The sequence below is a fragment of the Balaenoptera physalus genome, assembly GCF_965194825.1.
Source record: "Balaenoptera physalus genome assembly, chromosome: 8".
NCBI lineage: Eukaryota > Metazoa > Chordata > Mammalia > Artiodactyla > Balaenopteridae > Balaenoptera > Balaenoptera physalus.
This window is the reverse complement of record NC_138887.1, coordinates 79,245,435-79,268,945: the sequence shown is the minus strand read 5'-3', so window position 1 is coordinate 79,268,945 and position 23,511 is coordinate 79,245,435. Positions and strand designations below refer to the sequence as shown.

At 45.5% G+C, this 23,511-nt stretch overlaps 1 protein-coding gene across 9 annotated transcripts in view; it reads left to right on the top strand.

The window, feature by feature from the left end:
• Positions 1 to 23,511, top strand: part of PDE1C (phosphodiesterase 1C) — a 599,843-nt gene that overhangs the window by 76,151 nt on the left and 500,181 nt on the right. Inside the window, exon 1 of one of the 9 annotated variants that reach the window (XM_082471776.1) lies at positions 12,907 to 15,007. The exons of 7 other annotated variants lie outside the window; for them this stretch is intronic. In XM_082471776.1, the coding sequence (XP_082327902.1) occupies positions 14,923 to 15,007 (85 nt within the window). In that variant the 5' untranslated portion in view covers positions 12,907 to 14,922. Of the gene's footprint in view, positions 1 to 12,906; positions 15,008 to 23,511 lie in introns of those variants that run through there. One more of the 9 variants, XM_082471777.1, reaches the window with a different exon arrangement.

Here is a 23,511-nt window from a genome sequence, read left to right as displayed (position 1 = left end):
TGTGTGCTAGATACCGCTCTAAGCACCTTTCATGTGTTAAGTCATTTAGTCCTCACAGCAGTCAAATAAGGAAACTGAGGCAAAGCCCAAGGGCATACAGCCAGTAAGAGCAGCACCAGGATTTGACCTTGGCAGGTCAGCTTCAGAACTTGTGCTGTTCATCGTTGATGTTTTACTGCATTAACATGAGTGAGGTAGGATGAAAATGAGTCTGGTTAGGGTGAAAATGACACCAATATTGTTATAAAAAAAAACAAACAAACAAAAGACAAACCGAGACCTTATCATTTTTGCTCACGTCTTTTTATCACTCTTATCGCAAAAAAAAGAGACTAGTGTGGATGTTATCTCCTCCAGGAAATTGTGGGCTGGACTAACGGCCCCATGCTGGGCTCCCCCCACCTCCTGGACGTCCCTCTGTCTATTCATCATGTTCAGTTATCATTTGTTCACTTGTGGGTCAGTCCACCTAGACAGTGAGCTGCCTGAAGGCAGAGACAATGAGCCTGGCAGGTAGATTGTGGAGCTTGGACACTGGGCCTCTGGGTACTGTTGGCATTTTCTCCCCTTCCTCTCTCCCGGCCACTCCTTTGAGGCAACTAGATCTCCCTCCCATCTTCCCAGGAGAGTCCCTGTTAAGTGGTTTCCAGGGTCCATCTGGGTATCAGGGAGGCAGGTCTGCAGTTCTCTAAGGGGCTGCTGACTTTAGGTGAGTCAGCTTCATGACGCTTGGGTTTTCTCACTTCCCCTTGTGTGGCAGGAAGCTGAAGGTGGTCAGTGCGGCTGGGGCCTGGCCAGTATTGTGGATGGGAACCAGGACCACATAAGGTACTTGGAGGATGGGCTGGAGGAGAGGCTTGGGAGGTGGCTAAGGGCTCCTCTCCCAGGGACAGAAACCTCAAGGACAGCTCAAGGGCACAGTTCTGTTTTCCAGGTGGGAGATGCGAAAGGAATAGGGCCTACTCTGTGGGCTCTAACTAGCACCTGTCTCCTCTCTGCTTATTTATTTCTTTGGACTTGATTAAACAAGGGAGAGGTTGAAAAAGTAAGAATGGGTGGAAGGGCCCATAGATGGGAGTGTCTGGAACTTTGCACCTTCTGAGAAGATGAAGACAGGGAGCCTAGCATGGTGGATGGAGGTCTGGGGAGAAGTCAGATTGGTCTCCATTTAGATATCACATCCACCTTGCTGCACCTGGCCTCAGTTTCTTAATGTGCAACATGGGAATTGTTGTGAGGGCTAAGATTCTTTCTGGAGATGAAAGGGTCTGTCACAGTGGTTGGACCACAGTGAGGACCTCGACAAACAGGAGTTGAAATGAGGACCCACTGAGTCTTCTCTTCTTTCAATTTAATTACTGAGTTAACAACCTCATTTTTACCCTTTTTCACTTCTTATTTCCAACAAGTGGTCTTGATTTCCAGCATACTTCAACAATTCAATTTTCTTGTGATTTGCTTCAGTTGTCACACATTTTGAGTCAATCCCATAACCGTTTGCTGAATGCAGGCCGTGTGTCAGTGACAGTGCTTTGTGGTTTGGAGGATATCTTCAAAATCACAGGAAGATTAATTAAGCCAAGAGGCAACTCATGTGAAAAGAGGAAACCAAATTGCTTCCATTCTCTCAAATGCCCTTTGTTGGCCTGAGAGGCATTTTGTTAAAAATGCAGTTGCCAAATGTATGTGTAAGAATTTATCACAATTAAAAAAATGCCTTTTGGTAAATTAAATACCTGACAAAAGCATCTCAGCATTAAATCGTTAATACTCCCACCTGCTGCCAACATAACTGCTTTCTTTTGTCATGATAATACAGACTGTCTGATTCTCTGGTAGAGTTTTTGGGCGGCAGCATAATCAACATCTGGAAAAATGTGCTTGTGATTCTGAGATTTCAGTCATCTTGTCAATGTAGACTTTGTGCTTTCCCCACCCAGGTTTTTATAATTTAAGATCGTAATTTAGAATTTCCACTACACAAGTCTACAATCTCTTTCTTTTTGCACCAGCTTGCCTTGTATGGTGAACATGCCTAATATTTTTTAAAGTACCAGTAAATAAGGTGTCACTGATAATGTGGTAGCAGGACTTTTCCATTAAGTCCTGGTAGGATGGAAGAATGAAATCTCTTCTGAGAAGAGGAGCCCAAGAGTTTTTAGACAATGAATATGAATTCTCCTTTACGCAATTGGTGGTAAAGATGGACCATTTATCCTGATTCATGGAGGCTGGTTAGAGCACATCCTTGACTGAGGAGGCTGACATGTTAATTTCCATATTTCTTCTTAAAGCTACTGTCAGAACCAGAATATTCATTCAACAAGTATTTATTAACTGCCTACTCAGTGCCAAGATTGTTCTAGGTATTTGGAATACATCAGTGAACAAAACAGACATAGCCCTCATGAAGCTTACAGTCTAGGCATGGGTCATTGATCTGGCTCAGGATAATTTACGTTAATATATTTTTTAAATCATAAAATTTTTAAAACAGGACAAATACAGGAAATAATTTAGAGACCCATGTTTGCATTGACAACTGACTTCTTATTTATTTTATTATTATTTTATTTTTTTGACTGCTCCTTGAGGCTTGCAGGATCTTAGTTCCCCGACCAGGGATTGAACCCGGGCCACAGCAGTGAAAGTGCCAAGTCCTAACCACTGGACCGCCAGGGAATTCCCAACAACTGACTTTTTAAATGTTTTTCTTTTTTTCTAATAATGGGCAGAGTAAAAAATTTGGAGGACACATAAAAGAAGAAACTAAATTCTACCAAGGTTCCTGGGTGGGAGGATAAGCCTGAACTTGTTGCCTCTGGGTAACCAGGTTACCTGTAATTCCAGCACTAAACTATAATCACTATCACCATTTTGGTGTGTTTTCTCCCTGTCTTTCTGAAGTGCATTTTTTACATAGTTGTGACCATATTGTATCCTACTTTGCTCTTTTTCTTAAATATAGTTTTTTACTCTCACTAACTCTGTTTTTCTGTGACATTTTCTCCAAAACCCCAGCATCCTTATCATTATCATCAGCAGCAGAGACCACATCCAGGACACAAAGTGTGGGTGGTGTGTGTGTGTGTGTGTGTGTGTGTGTGTAGCTAGCTGTGTATATCTGTGTGGGTGTGTGTTTGCTGGTGATAAGGGACATGTTTGTTATTCTGTTTGAAGTGAATCACTAAGCTGGAACAAAGTCCTGGATGAATTTAGCTGCTGGTGAACAACAGATGGGAGAGAAACTCTCTATTACAAGTCATTCCCACAAATAGTTGGATCCACTCTGGTGTCAGAAATCCCCTTTTGAGCTGCCTGTCTGTTCTCTTTGGTTCCAGTGTTCTTGGTGCTCTTGATGATTCTGTTGCAAGGTTGCCACTGAGAGGAGTTACCTTCTCCAGGGATTTCAGAACCACAGTAAGAAAGATTTTCTAACTAAATCTAACACCATAATTCCATTCTTTGTTATTGGAGGGCTTGAAATGAGATGCATGCGTAAAATACTTAGCACAGAGCCTGGCACATGGTGGCTGTTAGATCCCTAAGGCCACTATGTTAGACCCCTAAGAAACCATGCTCCCTTCCCCACGTTCAAGTGCAGGTGCGTGCTGACTCTACCTTTAACAGGTATCCATCTGGGACCTGTTGCTGTGCAAGTTGTAACCCTGGCTGCTCTGTATTTATTCTAATCCCTATTCCCCAGAGCCTCGTCAGATATCTTGGACGTGGCAGATTTTGCTGACCTACAGAAGATTCTTCACCGAGTTTCCCTCTGTTTTGCCCCTTGCCTCATAACATACTGACATTTTTGTATTTCTGTATATTTATGTTTTCTGTTTACAGAAAGGAAAAAAATCATATGTCATAAGATGATGTAATTTTCAACTACTACTAATGAATTATTCTTTTGGCTTGCTTACTAAAGCCAGAGCTATAATGTACTATTAAAATTGTCTATAATCTTAAACCTTCTGTAAGTGATAATACCAACATCAGGCCACATGAAAAAGAGGTGTTCTTTCTGGGGCAAAGCTTTAATTTATATATCATGGCGGTAGGCTTAGGTACTTTTTTCAACTTCAGACCGAAAGGTTACAGCTGTGATTTGGGGGCAGATTTTTCCCTCAGCCCTTGGCAGACAGGTGTACTATGTCTGCACCTGGTGAATTGGAAATTTGGTCAAAACGGTGAAGAGGGTAGGGTTTCAAACGGATCCACATGTTTACCAAACCCTCTTTTCTTTCCTAATTTCATTTCCTGGAGCCCCTCTTGCAGTTTGATGGGGCCATATGACTAATTTCTGGCTAATGGAATGTAGGAAGAAGGGATATGTGGTTTCTTCCAGGCTCTTGGGGGAGGTCACCAAGGAGATGTGACCGCTGGTTGACCTGTGAGCTGGACCCAGGCAACTGGAGGCTCCCCACCACCTCCCCTGTCCTTGGCCCCTTGCCTTCTGCATTTTCAGAAGCTTCTCTAAGGATACAGCCTTAAGGTAGAAATGTGGTGTTGAGACTATCTGGATGGTATATGTGACTGAACCCAGCTGAGTCCTCTATATAAACTTTTAAGATTTGGCGGGTGTGCGCAGAAACTTACTCATCTTGCGGCTGCCCAAGACAGGCCTGGTAAGAAAGTTCCCTTGTTTATTAAACCTGCCACCCACCAGTCTGGAGTGGTCTGCCTCTTTCTTCAATCTCTCCCTGCCCTCTGCATATAGGGCTTTATAATGAGCAAGAAATAAACCTTTAAGTGGTGTCAGGCCACTGAGACTTTGGATAGTTGTTAGAGAAATTAGCTACACAAACTAATACAGGATTTGGCAGGTGAATATTAGTTCAGTAAATACTAGTGTGTTTTTCTTTTGGTCCTCAGGAAGCACAGAATGTCAGAATCCTCTCAAGGAAATCTGAACTGAGAAGAGTTGATACGTCTAAGCAAAGCCCTTGAGAGAAAGTCAGCAGTCAAGCAGTAAAGCCAAATACATCGCCAATGGCATATGGTGGGGTTTGCGAGGAAGACAGGGCTTCGGGCCAGGACCAGATAGGAACATCATGATGGAAACAGTTTGGAAATAGACCAGGAGTATTTGGGATGAATGTTGCAAACTGGCAGTGGTTCTGATCCTTGGCTTCTCCCTAGAATCATCTGGTGAGCTTTAAAAAATACCAATGCTTAGCCTCCCATCCCCATTCAGACCAGTGAATCATAATCTGTTTTGGTGAGCCCTGATGTCTATATGATCGACTCATTCCACAGGTGATTTCAGCATGCTGTTGTTGTTGAGAACCGCTGCTGTGAACAGTATTGAAGCGTCTGTGCCTCATCTTTACTGAGCAGTGGGTACTAGTGTGAGGCATACTTGGATGACCCAAAGGTACTGAGTAATATTATGGCATGCTCAATAAAGGTCAGAGATAGTTGCAGCCAGAAGAAATTACGGCTCAAACACACCGGGACATCTATGACTTTTTTGTCCTTGGCATTCAGACCTTCCTTGAGGTGTAGAATATGATCCCTGCAGGTTCTCTGATTCCTGGGTCCTCTCAAGCTGCTTGATGGCCACTAGTATCCATTTCCCATCTTCTCCAAATTCCTTCTTATTACCTTTTTATTAGTCAGAGAAACAGAACCAACAGGATGCACCCATCCATCTATCTATCAACCTGTCTGTCTGTCTGTCTGTCTATCTATCTATCTCTCCAGAGAGAGGTTGGTTTATTTTAAGGAGTTGGCTCATGTGATTGTAGAGGCTTGGCAAGTCCAAAATTTGCAGGGTAGATTGACAGGCTGGAGACCCAGGGAAGAGTTGCAGTTTGAGTGCAAAGGCTGTCTGTTGGTAGAATTCCTTCTTGCTAGGGGGAGGTCAGGCTTTTTTGTAGTAAGATCTTCAACTGATTGGATGAGGCTCACCTACATTATGGAGTGTAATCAGCTTTCCTCAGAGTCCACTAATTTAAATGTTAATCTCATCGCCCCCCACCACTCCAGATATTCACAAAACATCCAGAATGTTTGACCACAGAGCTGGGTACCATGGCCTGGCCCAATTGACATAAAATTAGCCATCACAATCCTCTTGCCCCTCACATGCACTCTCTACCTGTCAAAGTGTGCATGAAAAATGAAACATCCGAATGCCCATTCTCTGGCTTGTTCTCTGCAACTGTCGTTAGAGTCTTCTTTATACAAAGCAAATCAGATGAGCGCAATGTAGCAGATTCTGTCAAGGCCCAGTCGTCTCTGTCCCACGCTCTTACCACTCCCAATTGCTGAACTGGCATTTCTTTGCTTGAAACCTTCATCTGTCCACCAGATCTTGCTCTGCTGCCATTTCAGCAGGCCAGGAATACAGTTCATCTTCTGTTTCTACGGTTCTGCATCTGTGGATTCAGCTAACAGCATATTGAAAATATTTGAATAAAAATTCCAGAAAGTTCCTAAAAAGCAGAACTTGAATTTGCCATGCTCAGTCAACTATTTATATAGCATTTATATCATTTAAGATATTATAAGTAATCTAGAGATGACTTAAAGTTTATGGGAGGATATGTGTAGGTTATATGCAAATGCTATACCTTTTATGTGACACTTGAGCATCTGAGGATTTTGGCATCCGAGGGGGGTTCTGGAATCAATCCCCTGCAGACAGCAGGGGGTGACTGTGCCAGGGAATTGGTGTCTTCTGGGAGCAGCCCTTCACCAGTGACTGAAGGAATGCCCCGGCTCCTTCTCTCTTCTGGTTGACAACTGAGGCAGGTGCCTCACACTGGCTCCTGATGTTGTGTAGAGGATTAAGCTGCAGTTGCCCACAGAACTAGCTTGTCTTTACTGCTGCTTTCCCTACCCTTTCCCACTCCCTTCCTGATAGTCCCCATCTCCTATAAAAGCATTTCATGCTTTCTACTTTCTATAGGGGAAAGTCCAAACTTGCCATCATGAAAACCAAGGTCCCTCATGATCTGACTCAGACTTACCTCTCCCAGTATCACCTATACTCCCCTGGACCACTCCCAGTTCCCCCCAAGATTCTGTAGGGCCTTATGAGCCAAGGTAAGGAGGTGGTTGTTTTGTTTGTTTGTTTGAACTAACTTTTAAGTGTTTATTCTGTTAGTTTATTCTAAGAGATTTAACTTTGTCCTGAGAGTGTTTCTAGAGTGTTGGGGAGTCTCTGAAGTGTTTTAGGCAGAGAAAGGACCGGACTAAATTTTTGTTTAAAATGGTCATCTTGGCCGCTGGATAGACAAAGGCTTGGAGCAAGAATGTCAGCAGGTTGCGGGGTTAGGAGGCTGTTGGGACAGTTCACGTGAGAGACAGTGGAGCATGGACTGGCGAGGGGGAGCATGGAGAGGGGTGGATGGATGCCAGACATTTAGGTGGTAGTTCTGTCGGGACTTAGTGGCTGTTTAGATGAGGAGACAGAGGGGACAGTCATGACTCATAGGTTCTGATCCGATGGTAGAGTGCATGGGGGGACCATTTACAGAGATGGGGCGATTGGAGGTTAAGAGTGAGGCTTTGATGATATTCTGGAGGCACTACGGCGAGGAACCCCCAAATGCCTGAGGACTACAAGGACAGTATGGGAGCAACACTCGGCCCATGTCCACTCACCAAGCTCTGTGTTCGTCCTTGCCTGGGCTGCTTCCCCCAGGGGAAGGGGACCCTTTTCTAACTCTCACAGAGGTGCCGGGTGGCTCTTCCTAGCAGAGATCCTTGTCCTAGTGAGTTTGGCCCGAGGAATGCCTTGGAACCCTCATCAGCCAGAGAAGAAATTCGAAGGAGGGTGATAAAGGTGGGCCTGGCCTGGGAAGGGGAGTATAGAAGCATTATCCCCCTTCTCCAGCACCCCAAGGGAACTCTGGAGGTGGATTAGGAAGATGAAGAGTTCAGATTTGGATGAGTCGAGGTTAGGTGCCTATAAGACCTTCTGAAGAGAAAGGAGATACCCTGTTGCTTGGGGAAGTGATCTGAGCTGGAAATAGATACTTGAGAGTCATTAACAGAGCTATCCAAGTGAAGAGGATTGCTCAGCAGAGAGGGAATAGAGTGAGAAGAGGTTCCTGGATAAGAGCTTCTCTGGTTAACAACAGTAAAGGAAGTGGCTAAGAAAGCTAGAGGGAAAACCAGGAGCAGGTTGTGCCCTGGATGCCCAGGGAACAAAAGAAATCCTAAATGATGCAGCTGTGGTCCACAGAGTTAAACGCTGCCGAGAGGCTGAGAAGATGAAGGCCACAACATGTCCACTAAATGCAGTGATGCCTAGGTGACAGAAGTGTCGTGGAACAGGGAGGGGGACAGAGGCTGGTGGGTGGGAGAGTACCTGAGCATTTCCTGAGGGTGCTTTCTGAGCCAGGCCCTGTCCATGCTCCAGACTCCAGCTCTCAGGAAGCGTGGGTGACTGCAGCTCAGTTGAGTGATGGAGGCTTAGAACCTCTGGCTCCATTGCTCACGGGGTGATTGATACTCTGGGGCCTTGGGCCCAGGGTGAGTGAGCTCTGAGCCTGTTCCTCTTGCCTCTGAGTATGCATTATCTCAAGCACTCTATGCAGGAAACAAGCACAAAAGGGACCTAGTGTCCTAGTGATGATGATGATGTTAAAAAATAACATATATTGATGGGAATTCCCTGGCGGTCCAGTGGTTAGGACTCCACGCTTTCACTGCTGAGGGCGTGGGTTCAATCCCTGGTAGGGGAACTAAGATCCTGCAAGCCGCACGGTGTGGCCAAATTAAAAAAAAAAACAATACACCATATATTGAGAGTTTACTATGGGTCAGGTTCAGGGAACGTCTTTAACTTATCTCGGTATAACTCACATATTCCCTATAAGGTAGTTATTACATCTCCGTTTTACAGAAGAAAAAATCGAGACTCAGAGAGGCTAAGCAACTTGCTCAAGGTCACACAGCTAGCAAACAGAGGAGCTTTTTGTTTTATTAGTTTTTTTTTTTAACATCTTTATTGGAGTATAATTGCTTTACAATGGTGTGTTAGTTTCTGCTGTATCACAAAATGAATCAGCTATACGTATACATATATCCCCATATCCCCTCCCTCTTGCATCTCCCTCCCACCCTCCCTAACCCACCCCTCTAGGTGGTCACAAAGCACCAAGCTGATCTCCCTGTATTTATTAGTTTTAAATGTTGTTAACCTGTTTATTATGAGCTGGCTCCAAAGCTCATCACAGAGGAAGATAGAGGGTGAGTGGAGAGAGGGAATGACTGAGAATGACTCTTCTGCCCCAGTCACGTCACCTGCTGGCTGCGCAGCATTGCATGTTACATCTGTGTTCACTCCTTAATTGATCAGATGTTTTAGCGAGGGCCTACTCTGTGCCAGGCACTGCTGGGGCTGAGATGGAAGACCCATCCCTGCTACCAGCAGCTTATATCCTTGTGGGGTGACCAGCGTGCAAACAAGCAGTGTGAGTGCAGTGTGATGGTTCTAGTATGGAGACGCGGAATGGGGTCCAGGGGAGGCTTAAAGTGGAGTGGCCACCTCCCTCCAGAAGAGGCAGGCAGGAAATGCTTTCTGGAGGACCTGGGACATCAGCGGAGACTTGAAGGATGAGGAGGAGGTCTCTAGGGCAACCAGGTGGGCTGAGGGGGGAAGAATAGTCCAGGCTTGATATTCAGGATTATGAAAAAGAAATTCAAGACCATCATTTTGGTCTTTCCACCTCCACTGCAGATTGTCTCCAGTTCTAAAAATCTCCTAACTGCAAAGGCTACCAGAAAATTCTCGCTAAATTCTTAAAGCAAAAATGAATAATTTACTCTAATTTGCTCCTGATGTTATGGGGGAAGCATCGCTCAGCTAATATTTTTTGAGACATGGAAGGATTTTTTGAGACACTGAAGGCAGGTATAGAAAAAGTCATCTCCACGGATGCACTAATGATGTGTAAACTTAGAAAAAAAGTTGAAAAATAGACAGTGGCCATTCCTATCACAAAGAAAAATTGCCTCATTGTGCAAATAGAATTCTGTAATTTCCATCAGGGCTTTCAAGACATCTTTCTGGGAACTTTCTCTGACCCTCAAGTGTGTAGGCACTTTGCTTTTTATTCTCTGTTTATTTAGATAGTTGCTGCAATCCCTGGGCCTAATTAATACGAGAAACAAAGAATAGGCTCTAGGGAAGCAATAAGGTAGAAGCAAAATGAAACAGAGAAGGGTGTTAGTGACAGCTGAAGGGAGTCGCTTCCATAGATACAGATTTTCTGAGACTGCTCTCTTGTTTGGACCCCTGGTTCCAGAGAATGTTCTGGGACTTTCTCTTCTTGTAAAGTCCTCAAAGGCAGGGACTGTTTCTTGGCTAGCACAATGCCTAACACATAGTTGGCACTCAGTAATGTTAATTTAATTCCACCCTTTCTTTCTCTGTTTATTTTTTCCTTCTCTCCTTGAAAGGGAGCGTGTTTGATGGATTAGTTAGGACTCATGTTTGCAAGCAGCAGAAACTCCCTTATGCTGGGTCACTCACAAAAAGGGAATGTGGTAAAAGGTACTAGGGCATCTCATAGAATTTGGGAGGAGCTGATTTTCAGATGCAGGCTAGAACTGGGACTGGAATTTCCTGGAACTTTCTCTTCACCTCTCATAATTCCTACTCGCAGCAAAGATACTCATTAGCCTTATCTGGACTGTACCAGTTACAGCCAGAAGAACAGGGTTGCAATTCAGAAACTTCATTGCCTGTAGCCATTTCTGTGATGATGTGAATGCAAGGGGGTCCTCTCCAAAAACTGGAGTAGTTGTCAGAGAGCTGAGGATGTCCATGAGGGGTATAAACAACGCTCTTATTGGGGCAACTTGGGTTTACAATTCTTGGGCCATTGGCTGTTGGGAGAATTCCAAATGGTAGATGGCTTCCTATCTGAGAACGGTTGAAATGCATTAATGAAGCGCTGAGTAGCTGTCTTCTTTTGGTATGACAAATAAAAAGTTGTTTTCTTAGAAAACTGACTTTTTTGATAACATATGCTACACATATATATATGCTCATCTTTTTCTAGAGGTTTAAAACCAATGAACAATAAGTACTTTCCACTGACACTCTTTCTCTTACATAGAAACAGTTATAAGCCCCTTCACAAGGAGTATCAGAGGACATGATATTAGCACCTGAGTCAGAGGAGTATCCTGCCAGATTAAAATTTTTCCTTTATAGTTGTTATAGTTTGAAGGACATTGTTTGATCCATGAGCTATGAACTAATTTAGGTACTGAATTCATTTCCTATTCTGCTTTCTTGGGATGAAACCAGTGTCATGCATTATCTTGGGAGAAATTAATTCTAACCTAATTAATCTTGGCTAATAACTGGATCAAACTATTATTATGTATATTGTTTCTTTCCTTCCTTCTTTCGTTCATCAAGCATTTGTTGCTGTGCCTTCCTTGTTAGAAACCATTCCAGTAATTAAAAGCAGATCAATGATTTTCCAAACTTATTTTAAAGTAAATGTAATAAAGCTAGAAGTTATCTAAGCCTGGACAGGTGTAAGATATTTACTATAATCTAGGAGTCAGCAAACATTTTCCGTAAAGGGACAGACAGCCTTTTTTGGCTTTGTAGGCCATGAAGTTTTGGGCACAACTGCTCAACTCTGCCTGTTGGTTTCAAAGCAGCCATACACAATATGTAAATAAATGAGCGTAGTTATGTTCCAATAAAACTTTATTTGTGGACACTGAAATTTGAATTTCATGCAGTTTTAATGTGTCACATGTTCTTTTGAATTTTTTTTTCAATCACTTAATCACTTCTTAGCTTGAAGACTCTACAAAAACAGGTGACAGGCTGGATCTGACCTGCAGGTCTGTTTGCTGACCCGTGCTCTAACAATAAGAGCATAGGATTCACCCATCTGCTTGGGTATCTTGGTTTAGTTTCCTTACTTCACAGGCATTCTTAAAGGAGCATTTCTGAAAGAACAAGCAAAAGCAATGCTTCTTTTGATCTTAGTCTTGAACTCATTCTTTCTCGGCTTATGTAATGTCAGCAATCGACTTCACTTGGTTTCGTGTAAGAGCCCCACACTGAGAAGGCTGCTTTCAGACTTTGCACTTGAAGCAGTGCATTCAGTGGTTCTGTAGGTGTGCAATCTCTAAAACCAGGGAGAGAGAGAAGATTCTGGGGAGAAGCAATTTAAAAACAGTTCTAATTGTTCAGGCAAGTTATTTTTACCAGTCTTTAGGGGACAGATAAATGATCACATTGTTATTATTTTTATAGATTATATTTCAAAAAGCTTTTCTGCTAAGAGTGATTAAATACCAAGTTTTAATTTCACTCACTCAGGGAAAATTTTCCATCACATTAGGATTTTTTTTTTCTTGATAACTTAACCATAGGAGACTATAACTCAGGGCTTTCAGGATGCTCATTCCAGAACTTACAGAGACAGAAAAGAAGGCCTGTGATTCTGCTGAAGGTTTGGGAAAGTGGGAGAAATACAGGGAAATGAGAACAATAAGAAACTTTTGGGGGTACTATATTTAAAATACATTATATATAATATATATAAACATTTTACGTATAACATTTTCTTATAAAATTAATGATAACAGGGACTTCCCTGGTGGCTCAGTGGTTAAGAATCTGCCTGCCAATGCAGGGGACACGGGTTCGAGCCCGGGTCTGGGAAGATCCCACATGCTGTGGAGCAACTAAGCCCATGTTCCACAACTACTGAGCCTGCGCTCCAGAGCCCACGAGTCACAACTACTGAGCCCGTGTGCCACAACTACTGAAGCCCGCATGCCTAGAGCCCGTGCTCTGCAACAAGAGAAGCCACCGCAAGAAGACCGTGCACCACAACGAAGAGTAGCCCCTGCTCCCTGCAACTAGAGAAAGCCTGTGCGCAGCAACGAAGACCCAATGCAGCCAAAAAAAAAAAAAAAAATTAATGATAACAGTAATGAAAATATATTATTGCTGTGAAGAATTTTCTGCACTGTCTACATAATGAAACTTGGGAGTCACCTGGTGATTGCAATAACTGAATGCCCACTGCATGCCTAGGTTTCACCCATTTCCTCTCCTTAATTCACATTGTAAGATGAGGAAAGCAGACTCAGGGAGGTCTAGCTTCTTGCTCAAGGTCATATAGCTGGTAAGTGGTAAGTGGTGGAGCCACATTTCAGACCCAGGTCTGTTTGTTCCTAGAGCTTTTTCATGCTTTTGTGTTGTAACAAGTTCCAGTCTCAAGGAGTGCCTCAGGGTTTGAAGCACTCTCTTACTTCCAAGCTGGGACATGCCATTCTGTGTAACACGGAGTCTGTGACATCCATTGCCTTTTGGATCAATTAATCTTGCCATTGACCCGAGAAAACTATTAATGTGGTTCTAGGTCTTACCAGAGAGAATTTATAATTGACGTTCCAACTACATCTGACATTAAAGATATACCCATTTCTCTAAAAATATATGGTAAATTGAAGAAGATTCAATTCCTGAGATATTCACTAACCTGGTTGCCAGTGGGCTTGAGGGTTTTATGGGCCCCCTGAAATTGCATGTGGAATACTGCACATGTGTGTATATGTGCCTTTTTCTTTGGAGAAGACTTATAATTTTAGTTAGATTCTGAAGACGTGTGGACCCACTGTTCTCTCAGAAACAACGAGGAATATACCTGACTGACTCTGTTAGTATTGACAAGTGTTTGGTAATTGTGTCAAATTCCATCATGACAAATGAGGTTAAATTAACTGTAGTCCCTTAATAACCTGAGTGTAGCACTGTCATCCCATGTACTACACTGTGTGGACTCCACCAAGGGACTCAGCTCTGGTCTCCTCATTACATGAGCTCCCCAGCCCCTGACACAGAACACTGCAGCTGTAAATCCTTAGCAATTGCTTGCTGGTTGGAGGGAATGATTTCCCCTGTACAAACCTTGCCTAACTCAGTCATTTCAGGTACTGGAAGGACCAGTGATTGATTTGATGTCATAAAGTGAAACTCTTCTGTCCAAACGCTGCCACTTTTTACCTGTAGGACCTTAGTCAAGCCCCCTTCGACCTCAGTTTCCTCTTCTGTAACAAGACGGGTTAGCTGTAGGATTGGTTAAATTTCTGCCACCTCCACAAATTCCAGGAATCTTTACTTGGCAACACATTCCAGGAGTCTCTATTCGGCAAAACCAAATTGGAAAGAGCTTGGACAATTCGTTTGGAATCGACTAGAACTTGCACATCTTAGAGCCTCTGTGTGAAAGCGCTTAGCCACAAATATGGGTTACTTTGATAATTACCTTCTGGCCAGGGACTGCCGAGAAGTAATCTTGCCGGGGTTCCAGGCTAGTTACGGAGACAGCTGCTGGGAGGAAGTGGGCGTGGCGATTTTCCCGACTTCCTTGTTTGGAGCAAACTTTGGCAGCATCTGACCGGCTTAGATGTTTGCTTTTCAATCTGTTGATGTGCTTTTTGGGAGCTCTCTTGTCCGCCAGAGAAAACATCTAGAAGAAGCCCGACGCCAAATCTTAGCCATTCCCTGGAGTCCCCAAACCCCACCAGCCTCCAGAGAGGGGAAGGCGAAGCTGAGAGAAAACAGGCGTGCCTGAAGCGTGCCGGCTTCAGCGGCTCCCAGGGAGTAGGGTGGCAAAGACAGGGATTTCGGCACCCACCCACCCACCGGCCTGCGTCCACGCGCACCGGTCCGCGTCGCCTGTCTTTCTTAGCGCTCCTCTCGTGGTATCTGGAACCTGGCACTGGAGATGGAGCAGTTGCGACGCTCGCTGGCTGCGCCGTGTGCCTAGGTGCGTTAGTCGACCTCGCGGTCGCGGCGCCTGCAGCCGGCGCGCTCCGCTCGCAGCGAGCGGCGGACCAGTGGGGACAGCGCGCGGCGCGCCGGCGCGGGGCTGCGCGCTGCGCCGCGGGGGACCCCGGGACGCCGCCGGCCGAGCCATGACGGACGCCAGCAACAGGAAAGAGGGCTTCAAAAAATGCCGGAGTGCCACTTTCAGCATCGATGGCTACAGCTTCACCATCGGTGAGAACTTTCCTACCTCTGTTCTACTCCCAGCTGGGGCAGACCCCCTCTCCGGTGGCGCCGGGGGTCCTCGGGGTCGGGCTGGGCCGCGAGGCGAGGCGAGGCGCTCGCCAGGCGGGAGACCCGGGGTGCGGCAACGGGGCCGGGAAGTCGCGTGTGTGGCCCGGCCGCCTCACCGGGGCTGTCCCCGCGGTGCCCCTCCCGCCTCTGTAACCCGGCATCCCGCTGAAGCTGGTTTTTAGGGTCACAGCTTTTGGAACTGCTCGATATCCTCTTCGCGATTTTAGTAACACAAGCCGGGAGAGAAGGGATAGAGACAGAGATGGAGGCAGAGAGATGGAAATACCAGCAGAGAGAGAGAGTGACAGAAAGACGGGGGCATTACAGGCACTAAGACAGAGACACAGAGATACATAGAGAGACAGAATGACAGAGACATCTAGACAGAGACATTAGTAGAAACACCTAGACGGCAGGTCAGAAATACAAAGTCGGAGATGCCAAGACAGAGACTGACTGATAGAATGTCAAAGACGTGGAGATAGTTATAGAAACAGAGAGGCAGAGGCTTTGAGAGACAGACACATAGAGATAGAGAGATTCAGAGAAAGAGACTGAAGGATAGGTTCTACAAAAATTGAAGCAAGAAGAGAAAGGGACACAAGGAGAGAGAGAGAAAGAGACAGGAAGGAGGGAGGGAGGGAGAGAGTGAAGATAAAGCAGAAAAAGAGGCACATTTAGAGAGAGAGAGAGAGAAGGCAGGGAGGGAAGGATATATCATGCTACTGAAATATTTGAGAAAAATCTGTTTGCTGTCCTCTGGACTCCTAGTGGCTCCTTTCCCAAACCCTTTACCAAGAGGGGTACCAGAGGGGGCTGGGGGTGTCTTCATGGCTGTTAGAGGGAGCAGGACCGCAGGGCTGACCCTCTGGAAGCTGAATTTGAAGAGCTCAGTTCTTGGTGCTTTTACTGCCCATTCCATGCTGTACACCAGCTGGTCCAGGGATTGCCTCCTCATCTTCCCAGGAGATGGGCTAAGCCAGGGTAGGTTCCTCTCTGGAATGTCAGAGTTTGGAGAATGGCAGGGCAGAGCCAGGTGTCAAGGAGCTCCTTCAGCATTTCTACTTCTGTGTGTGCTCAGGTCACTATGGCTTTAAATCTGAACTTCACCCCAGAGCCTTTGAAAGTGAGGGGTGTATTAATGTGCTTTTTGGAAGTGTAGCAGGAATTTGCCAGGGGCAAGAAGAGGCTGATGGGCAGGAACTCATCTCTGGACCACTTTTGCTCCTTCTAAAGAAGTGGCCCAAGATTTGAGGGGCATGGGCTGAACAAGTTATTACTAGAATTAAGTCTAAACTGCTTTGCCTGCTTCCCAAGCCTCTCCATTCTGGCTTGAACTTGCCCTTCCTGCCTCAGCTGTCACTTCAAACCTGTTTCTTCCACACACTCATGATTGTTTGCCCTTGCCCACATCCCACCCCTCAGAGCCTCTGCTCAGGCTGTTCCCTCAGCCAGGAATGCCATTTCCCCCGACTCTGCTTTGAGAAATCTTGTCTATCCTGGCTCTCACTTGCCACCTTCTCTGCTGTCCTTCCCCATCAGAAAGAATTTCTCCCTCTGCACTCCTCTCAGCCTCTTAGTCCTCTGTGAGAGCTCACACCCGGCCTTGAATCACTTATTTCAGTAACTATTCGTTGTCCTCTTGCATTACAGATTCCTTAAGGATGAGACTGTGTCTGATTTATCTTTCATAATGGTGATGGTGGGTACTTGGGAGTTTTTGTAGGAATGAATTAAAGGTTGCCAAGGTCAAAAGTGATTCATTAAAAGACCGTTAAAAAAAAAAAAAAAAAAAAAGACTGTTGCCGTGTTAATGTTAGTTTTTTTGAATCTGATAAGGAAGCTCCCAAAAATGATTTTGAAGTTTTACCTGGCAGTTCCCTGTGAAATCTTATCTTCCAAAAAGTGTGGCTTCTAAAACGCAGGTTTACAGTGTAACCCTCCTCTCCCCTCTTTTTGCTCCCATCCTCACTAGAGGAAATGGTCTGGCACATTGGTGTGGTCTGCTAGTCAGAAGGGACCTCAAAAGTGAGCAGGTCACTTCTTGGTGAGAGAGCTGCCAGCTTGTTTCAGATCTTTGGGCATTTATTCATTCACTCCTTTCCATCTGCCCTCCTCCTTTCCTCCCTTCTTCAAAAAATGCTTATTGAATTTTACTGTATTAAAAGATACAATTTAGTACAATGCCTGCCATATGGCAAACATTCAATAAATTGTAATTGATGTAATTATTCAAGGCCCTAAGCTAATATCATGGGGAGTTTATGATGATGAATCAGACTTAGAACCCAGTGTTCAAGGAATTTGTACTCTTGGGGTGATGCAATGTGTTCATACATAACATTTTACAAAGTAGAAGCTACTAAATGCCATAAGAGACATTTTAGAAGTTTTAGGCCAATATAGACATTTTAGCAAACAGATAATCAAAAAGAAAGAAAGAAAATCACTTGTAATTTTATCACCCAATGCTAAACATTATTAATATTGTATAGACTTCCAGTACTTTTTTTGTATATACACAGTTTTTTTAACAAAATGCAGTCATAATGTTTGGTAATGTTATTTAATATCATAGTAGCTTTGTTTCAAGCTATATACAGAGTTTTTATTTAAAAAATTTTCTATTCTTGGCTATTTAGGTTGCTTTTAATTTTTGCCATAATAGACAATGAAAACAGGCTCAATCTTTGAGTACATCCATTAATACTTCTGAGAATAAATTTCTAGAAGTACGATTGCTTGGTCCAAGACTATGTATATTTTTAGGGATTTTAAAACATATTGCTCAACTACCCTCTGGAAATACCAACTTACACTCCCATCAGCAACATATCAGGTGCTCACACACGCTCATGAGACCGGACACTATAATTTTTCAAAAGCTGTTGGTTTGAGAGGTGGAAGGTAGTATCTTACTTCCACATGTTATTTCACTTCTTTTGTGAAATTGCCATTTTATGTTCTTTGCCTGTATGTTTTTCCTCTGGGGGAATTTCATCATTTATTTTTAATTTGCAAGTACAGTTGACCCTTGAACAACGTGGGTTTGAATTGCGCAGGTCCACTTACACGAGAATTTTTTTCTATAGTAAATATTACGGTACTATGTAATCTGCAGTTGGCTGAATCTGCGGATGTGGAATTGGGGATATGGAGGAATCACATATAGGGAAGGCTGACAGTTAGTTATAATGCAGATTTTCAACTAACCATAATCCCTGAGTTGTTCAAGAGTCAACTGTACTCTTAATGTACATAATACATGTTAGTTATACATATAATCAATATATTAATTACACGTAATATATAATTATAATCACTATATATTAATTATACAATATACTAATCACATAATTATATAATTAATATGTATAATAATACACATATACAAACATGTACGTGTGTGTATGATTTGCAAGTGCTGTCTGTCATATATGTTACAGGGGACTTCATATTACTGCAACGTCAGTGTGTGGCAGGTAGGACTTGATTTCAGAACATACAGATATCTTGTAGCCCGTGCCCATGGTTGCCAGCTTGTCCCATGGTTTCTGCAGGGTGTAATAGGTGGACAGTCCCCCTCTTACCACGTGAGAGAAGAATCCTGAAGAGATCCTGGTGCCCAGATCACTCCCTTTCTCAAGTGTCTGACATTCTGTCATCAAGAATCACCTTCTCTTCCAGTCTGTTAATTATGCAAAATTTCCAGGTCAAAGAACTTTACTAAAGGAATTTATGTCATGGTCCTGGCGAGTCAAGAGATTCTTACCAGGGGAGGCTTATGAGGACAATGGGGGTCTTGAGGGTTCTTCAGAAGGGGAGGCGTGACCCACCCCTGTGGCAAGGTCAAGGATCACGTTTCCTTGGAGGGCTCCTGACAGAACTTCTCTCTGTTAAATGGATGTCTCTGGGATAAGAGGAGGCATCTGGCTCAGAGACTTGTGGTTCAGATTGGCAGGGAGAAGGCTTCAGCTGTGGTTCTCTGCCTGGAATGATACTCCCCAGGGGGTGTTTGGACACACATGGTACACTATTAGTAGTTGAGTTCCAGGGGGCTGGGGCAGACTCTACAGACAGTTAGTGAGCAGAGATCAGAGGGGTTAAATGTTCTGCAGTGTGAGGGACAGTCCTGCAGAGTGAGGAATTGCCCTAAACGCCAGTGACACCCCCAGGGAGAAACCCTGTGAGGGTTCCCTCTGACATGGAAGCCTGGGGCTCCTGAGCTGGCCTATGCCCTGGCTGCAGAGACTCTGGGACGCTGACGGTCAAGGCTGCACGAAGAACAGGCCCTGCCATTTGCCATGCATAGCTATGGGGTGTGGGCCAGGCACTGAGCTAGGTGCTCTACTCAGCTCATTTGACCACCTTTCACAACGACTCTGAAAGGTCTGTGTCATGACCCCCATTTTAGGAGAAGAACCTCCTGAGACTCCGAGAGGAAGTAATCTGCCGGAAGTCACAAGCTAGGAAGTGGCAGAGTTGGGTTCAGACCACATCTGCCCTGACTCCTCAGCCCAGGGTTTGTCCCAACCGTGCTCCCTCCCATGGTGGACTTTATTTGTGCCTGAGCCTTGGGACCAGCCCATCATCCCCATGAGGACAGGTCAGGGAGTTTGCCAAGGTCTGATGAGCGAGCACAGGCTGGGGCAAAACCAGAAAAAGATGGACCATTGTCACAGGTAGGGGAGGGCTGCTCCTGAGAGGAAGATCAGGTTGAAGAAATAGGCTTGATAATCCGCCTCCCACCAGGGCCGCCTGTTCAGCGCTCCCTTCATGTACCTGGGAAATGGTCTTGTGTCCTCTCTGTATGATGTTCTCAGGTCATGAAATCAGGTATGCGGTCAAGAGGTCTGGGAAACGAGACCATGAGCTTGAACACATGCCACATCCAGAAAGCACTACTGTCATCAGCCTTTGTGATTTGAGGGTCCCATCCCTAGGAAACCACTGAAGTTATGATTGTAGACAACGATTATAACTGTTAACATTAATTGAAGCCCATATGTAGAAGTTCAAGTGTAGTTTGACTGTGAACTCGCATTTGAATATGAAATGAACGGTTGTTGTGGGAGTTGCAGTATCGCTGGTTTCCAGAAGAACTTTCCTCATCTTCGGGGGCTTGGTTATATGTTTAGGTTTGTATTCAGTGGATTTGCAGATTCTTACTTTCTCCATGAGGCTGCCTGAAGTACAAGCACACACCTTTTCCCCCAAAGTGAAGTATGTCCGCAGAAAACAAAAGCACTTTTTTTTTTCCCCAGCCGCCTGAGGGGACCTCCCTTGATCTCCCTTGGTGCTACTCACCACTCAGTTTATAGCTGAGAAAATTGGGCTCGGGGGATCCTCATTTCCCCTTCTCCCCTCGGCGATGACCTCCAGGGTGTCAGAAGGAAGTGGGTGAAGCCATGGGCTGGGAGGATGTGAAGTTGGTGGGACGTATGGAAAAGAAGCTGCCTCCTTCGAAAATGAACCTGGTGGTGTTGTGGAAAATTCTAGGCCTGTACTGAAGAAGTGTTGCTAACAGAGGGAGACGTTTCCTGTAGCAGCTGCCACTGGCTCCCTTGCCCCTGTGTTTCTCTCTGCAGGGTTGTCCCAGAGGAGGAAAAACAAGGGGCCCCTAGACAGCAATCGGAGGCCCAAGGGGCTAGGAGTGAGGGTTCCCTGTCCCACCCTGGGACTGCCGGGTGCTGGGAAGTCCCGCTAAATGGGGAGGTCTGCTGGAGGTTTCTCCTTTCACAGGGGTTCTGGGTGGGCAGGGCTCCGAGGGTGGCTGGGGTGATGGGGCTGCATGCACCGGGGGTGTGGCCCCTCTCCAGCCCAGGCATAGCAGCCCCTGGCCTCCCTTGGTGCGTATGGCTGGGGACTTTCTCAACCCAGACCAGTCTCAGTGCTCTCTTGGCTGAGTGTCACGTCTGCCTGCTAGTTTGTCTGGGTGGAGGCGAGACCTTTGGGCATTGTACGCCTGGTTGGGGGTGATGGTGGGTCGCAAGGAACTGAATAAGGATCCAAGGCAAACTGTCCTACCGCCACCTCCCAGTGCCTGTTGCCCTAATTCCCTCCTCCTCCTCACATCCCTGGGAAGACTGGAGCAGAGTGAGGTGAGGTGGTGTGTGGACTGAGGGCTCACGCAAACTGGGACTGCAGTCTCCACTCTGGCTTTCACCTGCCCCTCTCGATCCCCCCTCCTGCATCTGAGCCTCAGTTCCTCACATGTAAGATGCGGAGTGTGATCCTTAGTTACGGGATGTGGTGAGGATCAAGTGAAGTTACGCATGAAAAAATTGTTTGTTAACCCTGAAATGCCATTAAAATGCTTCCTGTTATTAGGGGAGGCTTAAATACTGGTTAAAACTTGTGCACCCCTCTGCACAGCATTTGCACTTCAACAAAGGGAAGCTTGAGGAATGAGGCTCTCATGACGGGGTTCTGATTGTCAGCCAGCAACTGGAGTGCATAGCTTTAGGGATGCCTGTCAGCTGAGAGGGGGCATTTGTAGTGGGAAACCCTGGGTTTTGGAGTCACACAAAGACTTACTGTGCTGGTCAGGCAAGTCAGTTAGCTTCTCTGAGCCTCGGTTTCCTTCTTAGAATAAATGGGGCTAGTGACACCTTCCTCGTGCGTGAACGCGGCCTGGGGAGTGAAGTTCTATGCACAGTGCCTGCTGTCACACTGCGTGTTTGCTCAGCAACCCTTCCCTTCCCCTGAAATTATACTGACTAGAGCTGGCTCTGGCTGTGAGTAGGTGAGGGTCGGTGGTGTGATCCTGAGGGTTTGTGGGTGTGTTCTGGGGCAGGCTTAGACGTGGGTCACTACTGGTCTGTGCTGGTGCGGGCGTGGCCACCAGGAAACCCTGTACTGTATCCTGGCCCCTGACGCCAGATGGGAACAAGAGCAGAGTGGGCACTGGACACCCTCCTGCCCTCCCATGGACCGATGCACCTTCCGGGGCCACACGGTGTCCCTGGCTTGTCTCCCTAGCAGAGCAATGGGCACAGTCCATCCGGGGCCATGGGGACGTTGGGGGTAGTGGGGAGAACAGCGTTGCAGGAAAGAGCTTTTGAACTTGACTTGGGGATTGGCCGTGGGACACAGAAAGAAAAGGGGACCGGGATGGTGAAATTGGGCCTAATAGAGTCCAGAATATAACAAGCTCTGGGGTTAGACACTTGGGGTTCAGATTCTGAACCTCATCTTTTGCCATGATCTTGGAGAGGTGGCATGAAATGGCTAAAGTTTAGTGGCTTAAGCTGTAAAATGGACATAATAAATATAGTATCTACCTTGCTGGGTTGGGCAATTAAATGAGATTATGCAAGCAGAGCTCCTAGGCATTATCTTAGTCCATTCAGGCCACCACAACAGAATACCATAGATGGGGTGGCTTAACAGAAATGTATTTCTCACAGCTCTGGAGGCTGGGAAGATTTGGTGTCTGGTGAGGGCCTGCTTCTGGTTCATAGAGGGCTGTCTTCTCACTGTGGGCTGTCCTCACATGGCAGAAGGGGTGAAGGAGCTCTCTGGGGTCTCTTTTATAAGGGCGCTAATCCCATTTCTGAGGCTCCACCCTCATGACCTAATTACCTTCCAAAGGCCCCACCACCTAATACCATCACAGTGGGGATTAGGTTACAACATATGAATTTTGAAGGGACACAAAATCAGTCTATAGCACTATTATTATTGGGGGTTAATAAACATTTGCTGAATATAGCACTGTAGAAGGGCCAGGGGAGCCACGGGAAAAAAATGCACAGTGTAGTGGAAAACATATACCAGACTCAGAATTGAAAGTTAGGGTTAGTTTCTTCCTAACTCGCTCTGTATTCCTGGGCAAGTCTCTTAACATGGGCAACAGTTTCTCCACCTGTAAGTGAACTGGTTGGGTACAAAAATCTCTGTGGTTCCTGCCACTCCGGGAAGGGAAGGCAGTGAACTTTGAGTCCTGAAGGCCACCGTAGCCGTCCCAGAGCCGGAAGGTGCAGGGGAATGGCTAAGTTAGGCACTCTCAGGATTTCTGGTGAAAGAAATTTGCAGAGTTCAGAACACCGCAGAGGCAAATTGAATGTAGGACTAGCAAAGAGCTGAACTTATTCTTGAAGTAAGTAGACTAGATTTTGTGTACGCAACTTTGTATGGTAATTCACTGTACTCACAGTGAAGTTTGATAACCGCTGAGCTCTAACCAAAGACAAGTCAATGTGTAGCTGCCTGGGCCTTCCAGCTGTTTCACCTTTGTGATATCAAATCCCAATGAGAAATGGGGGGCTGGGTGGAGATTTCCAAGTGTTTCTGCTTGCCTGCAGGGTTAGCTCCATTCTGATGTGTTATGAAGCTTTCATGGCTTCCGTTCATGTTGCTAGATTTGTTTGTAATGAACAATAAATGTGATAATAGATAATAGTCATGGAAGCACCTAGCATGGATCCTGCTTAATAAATGTT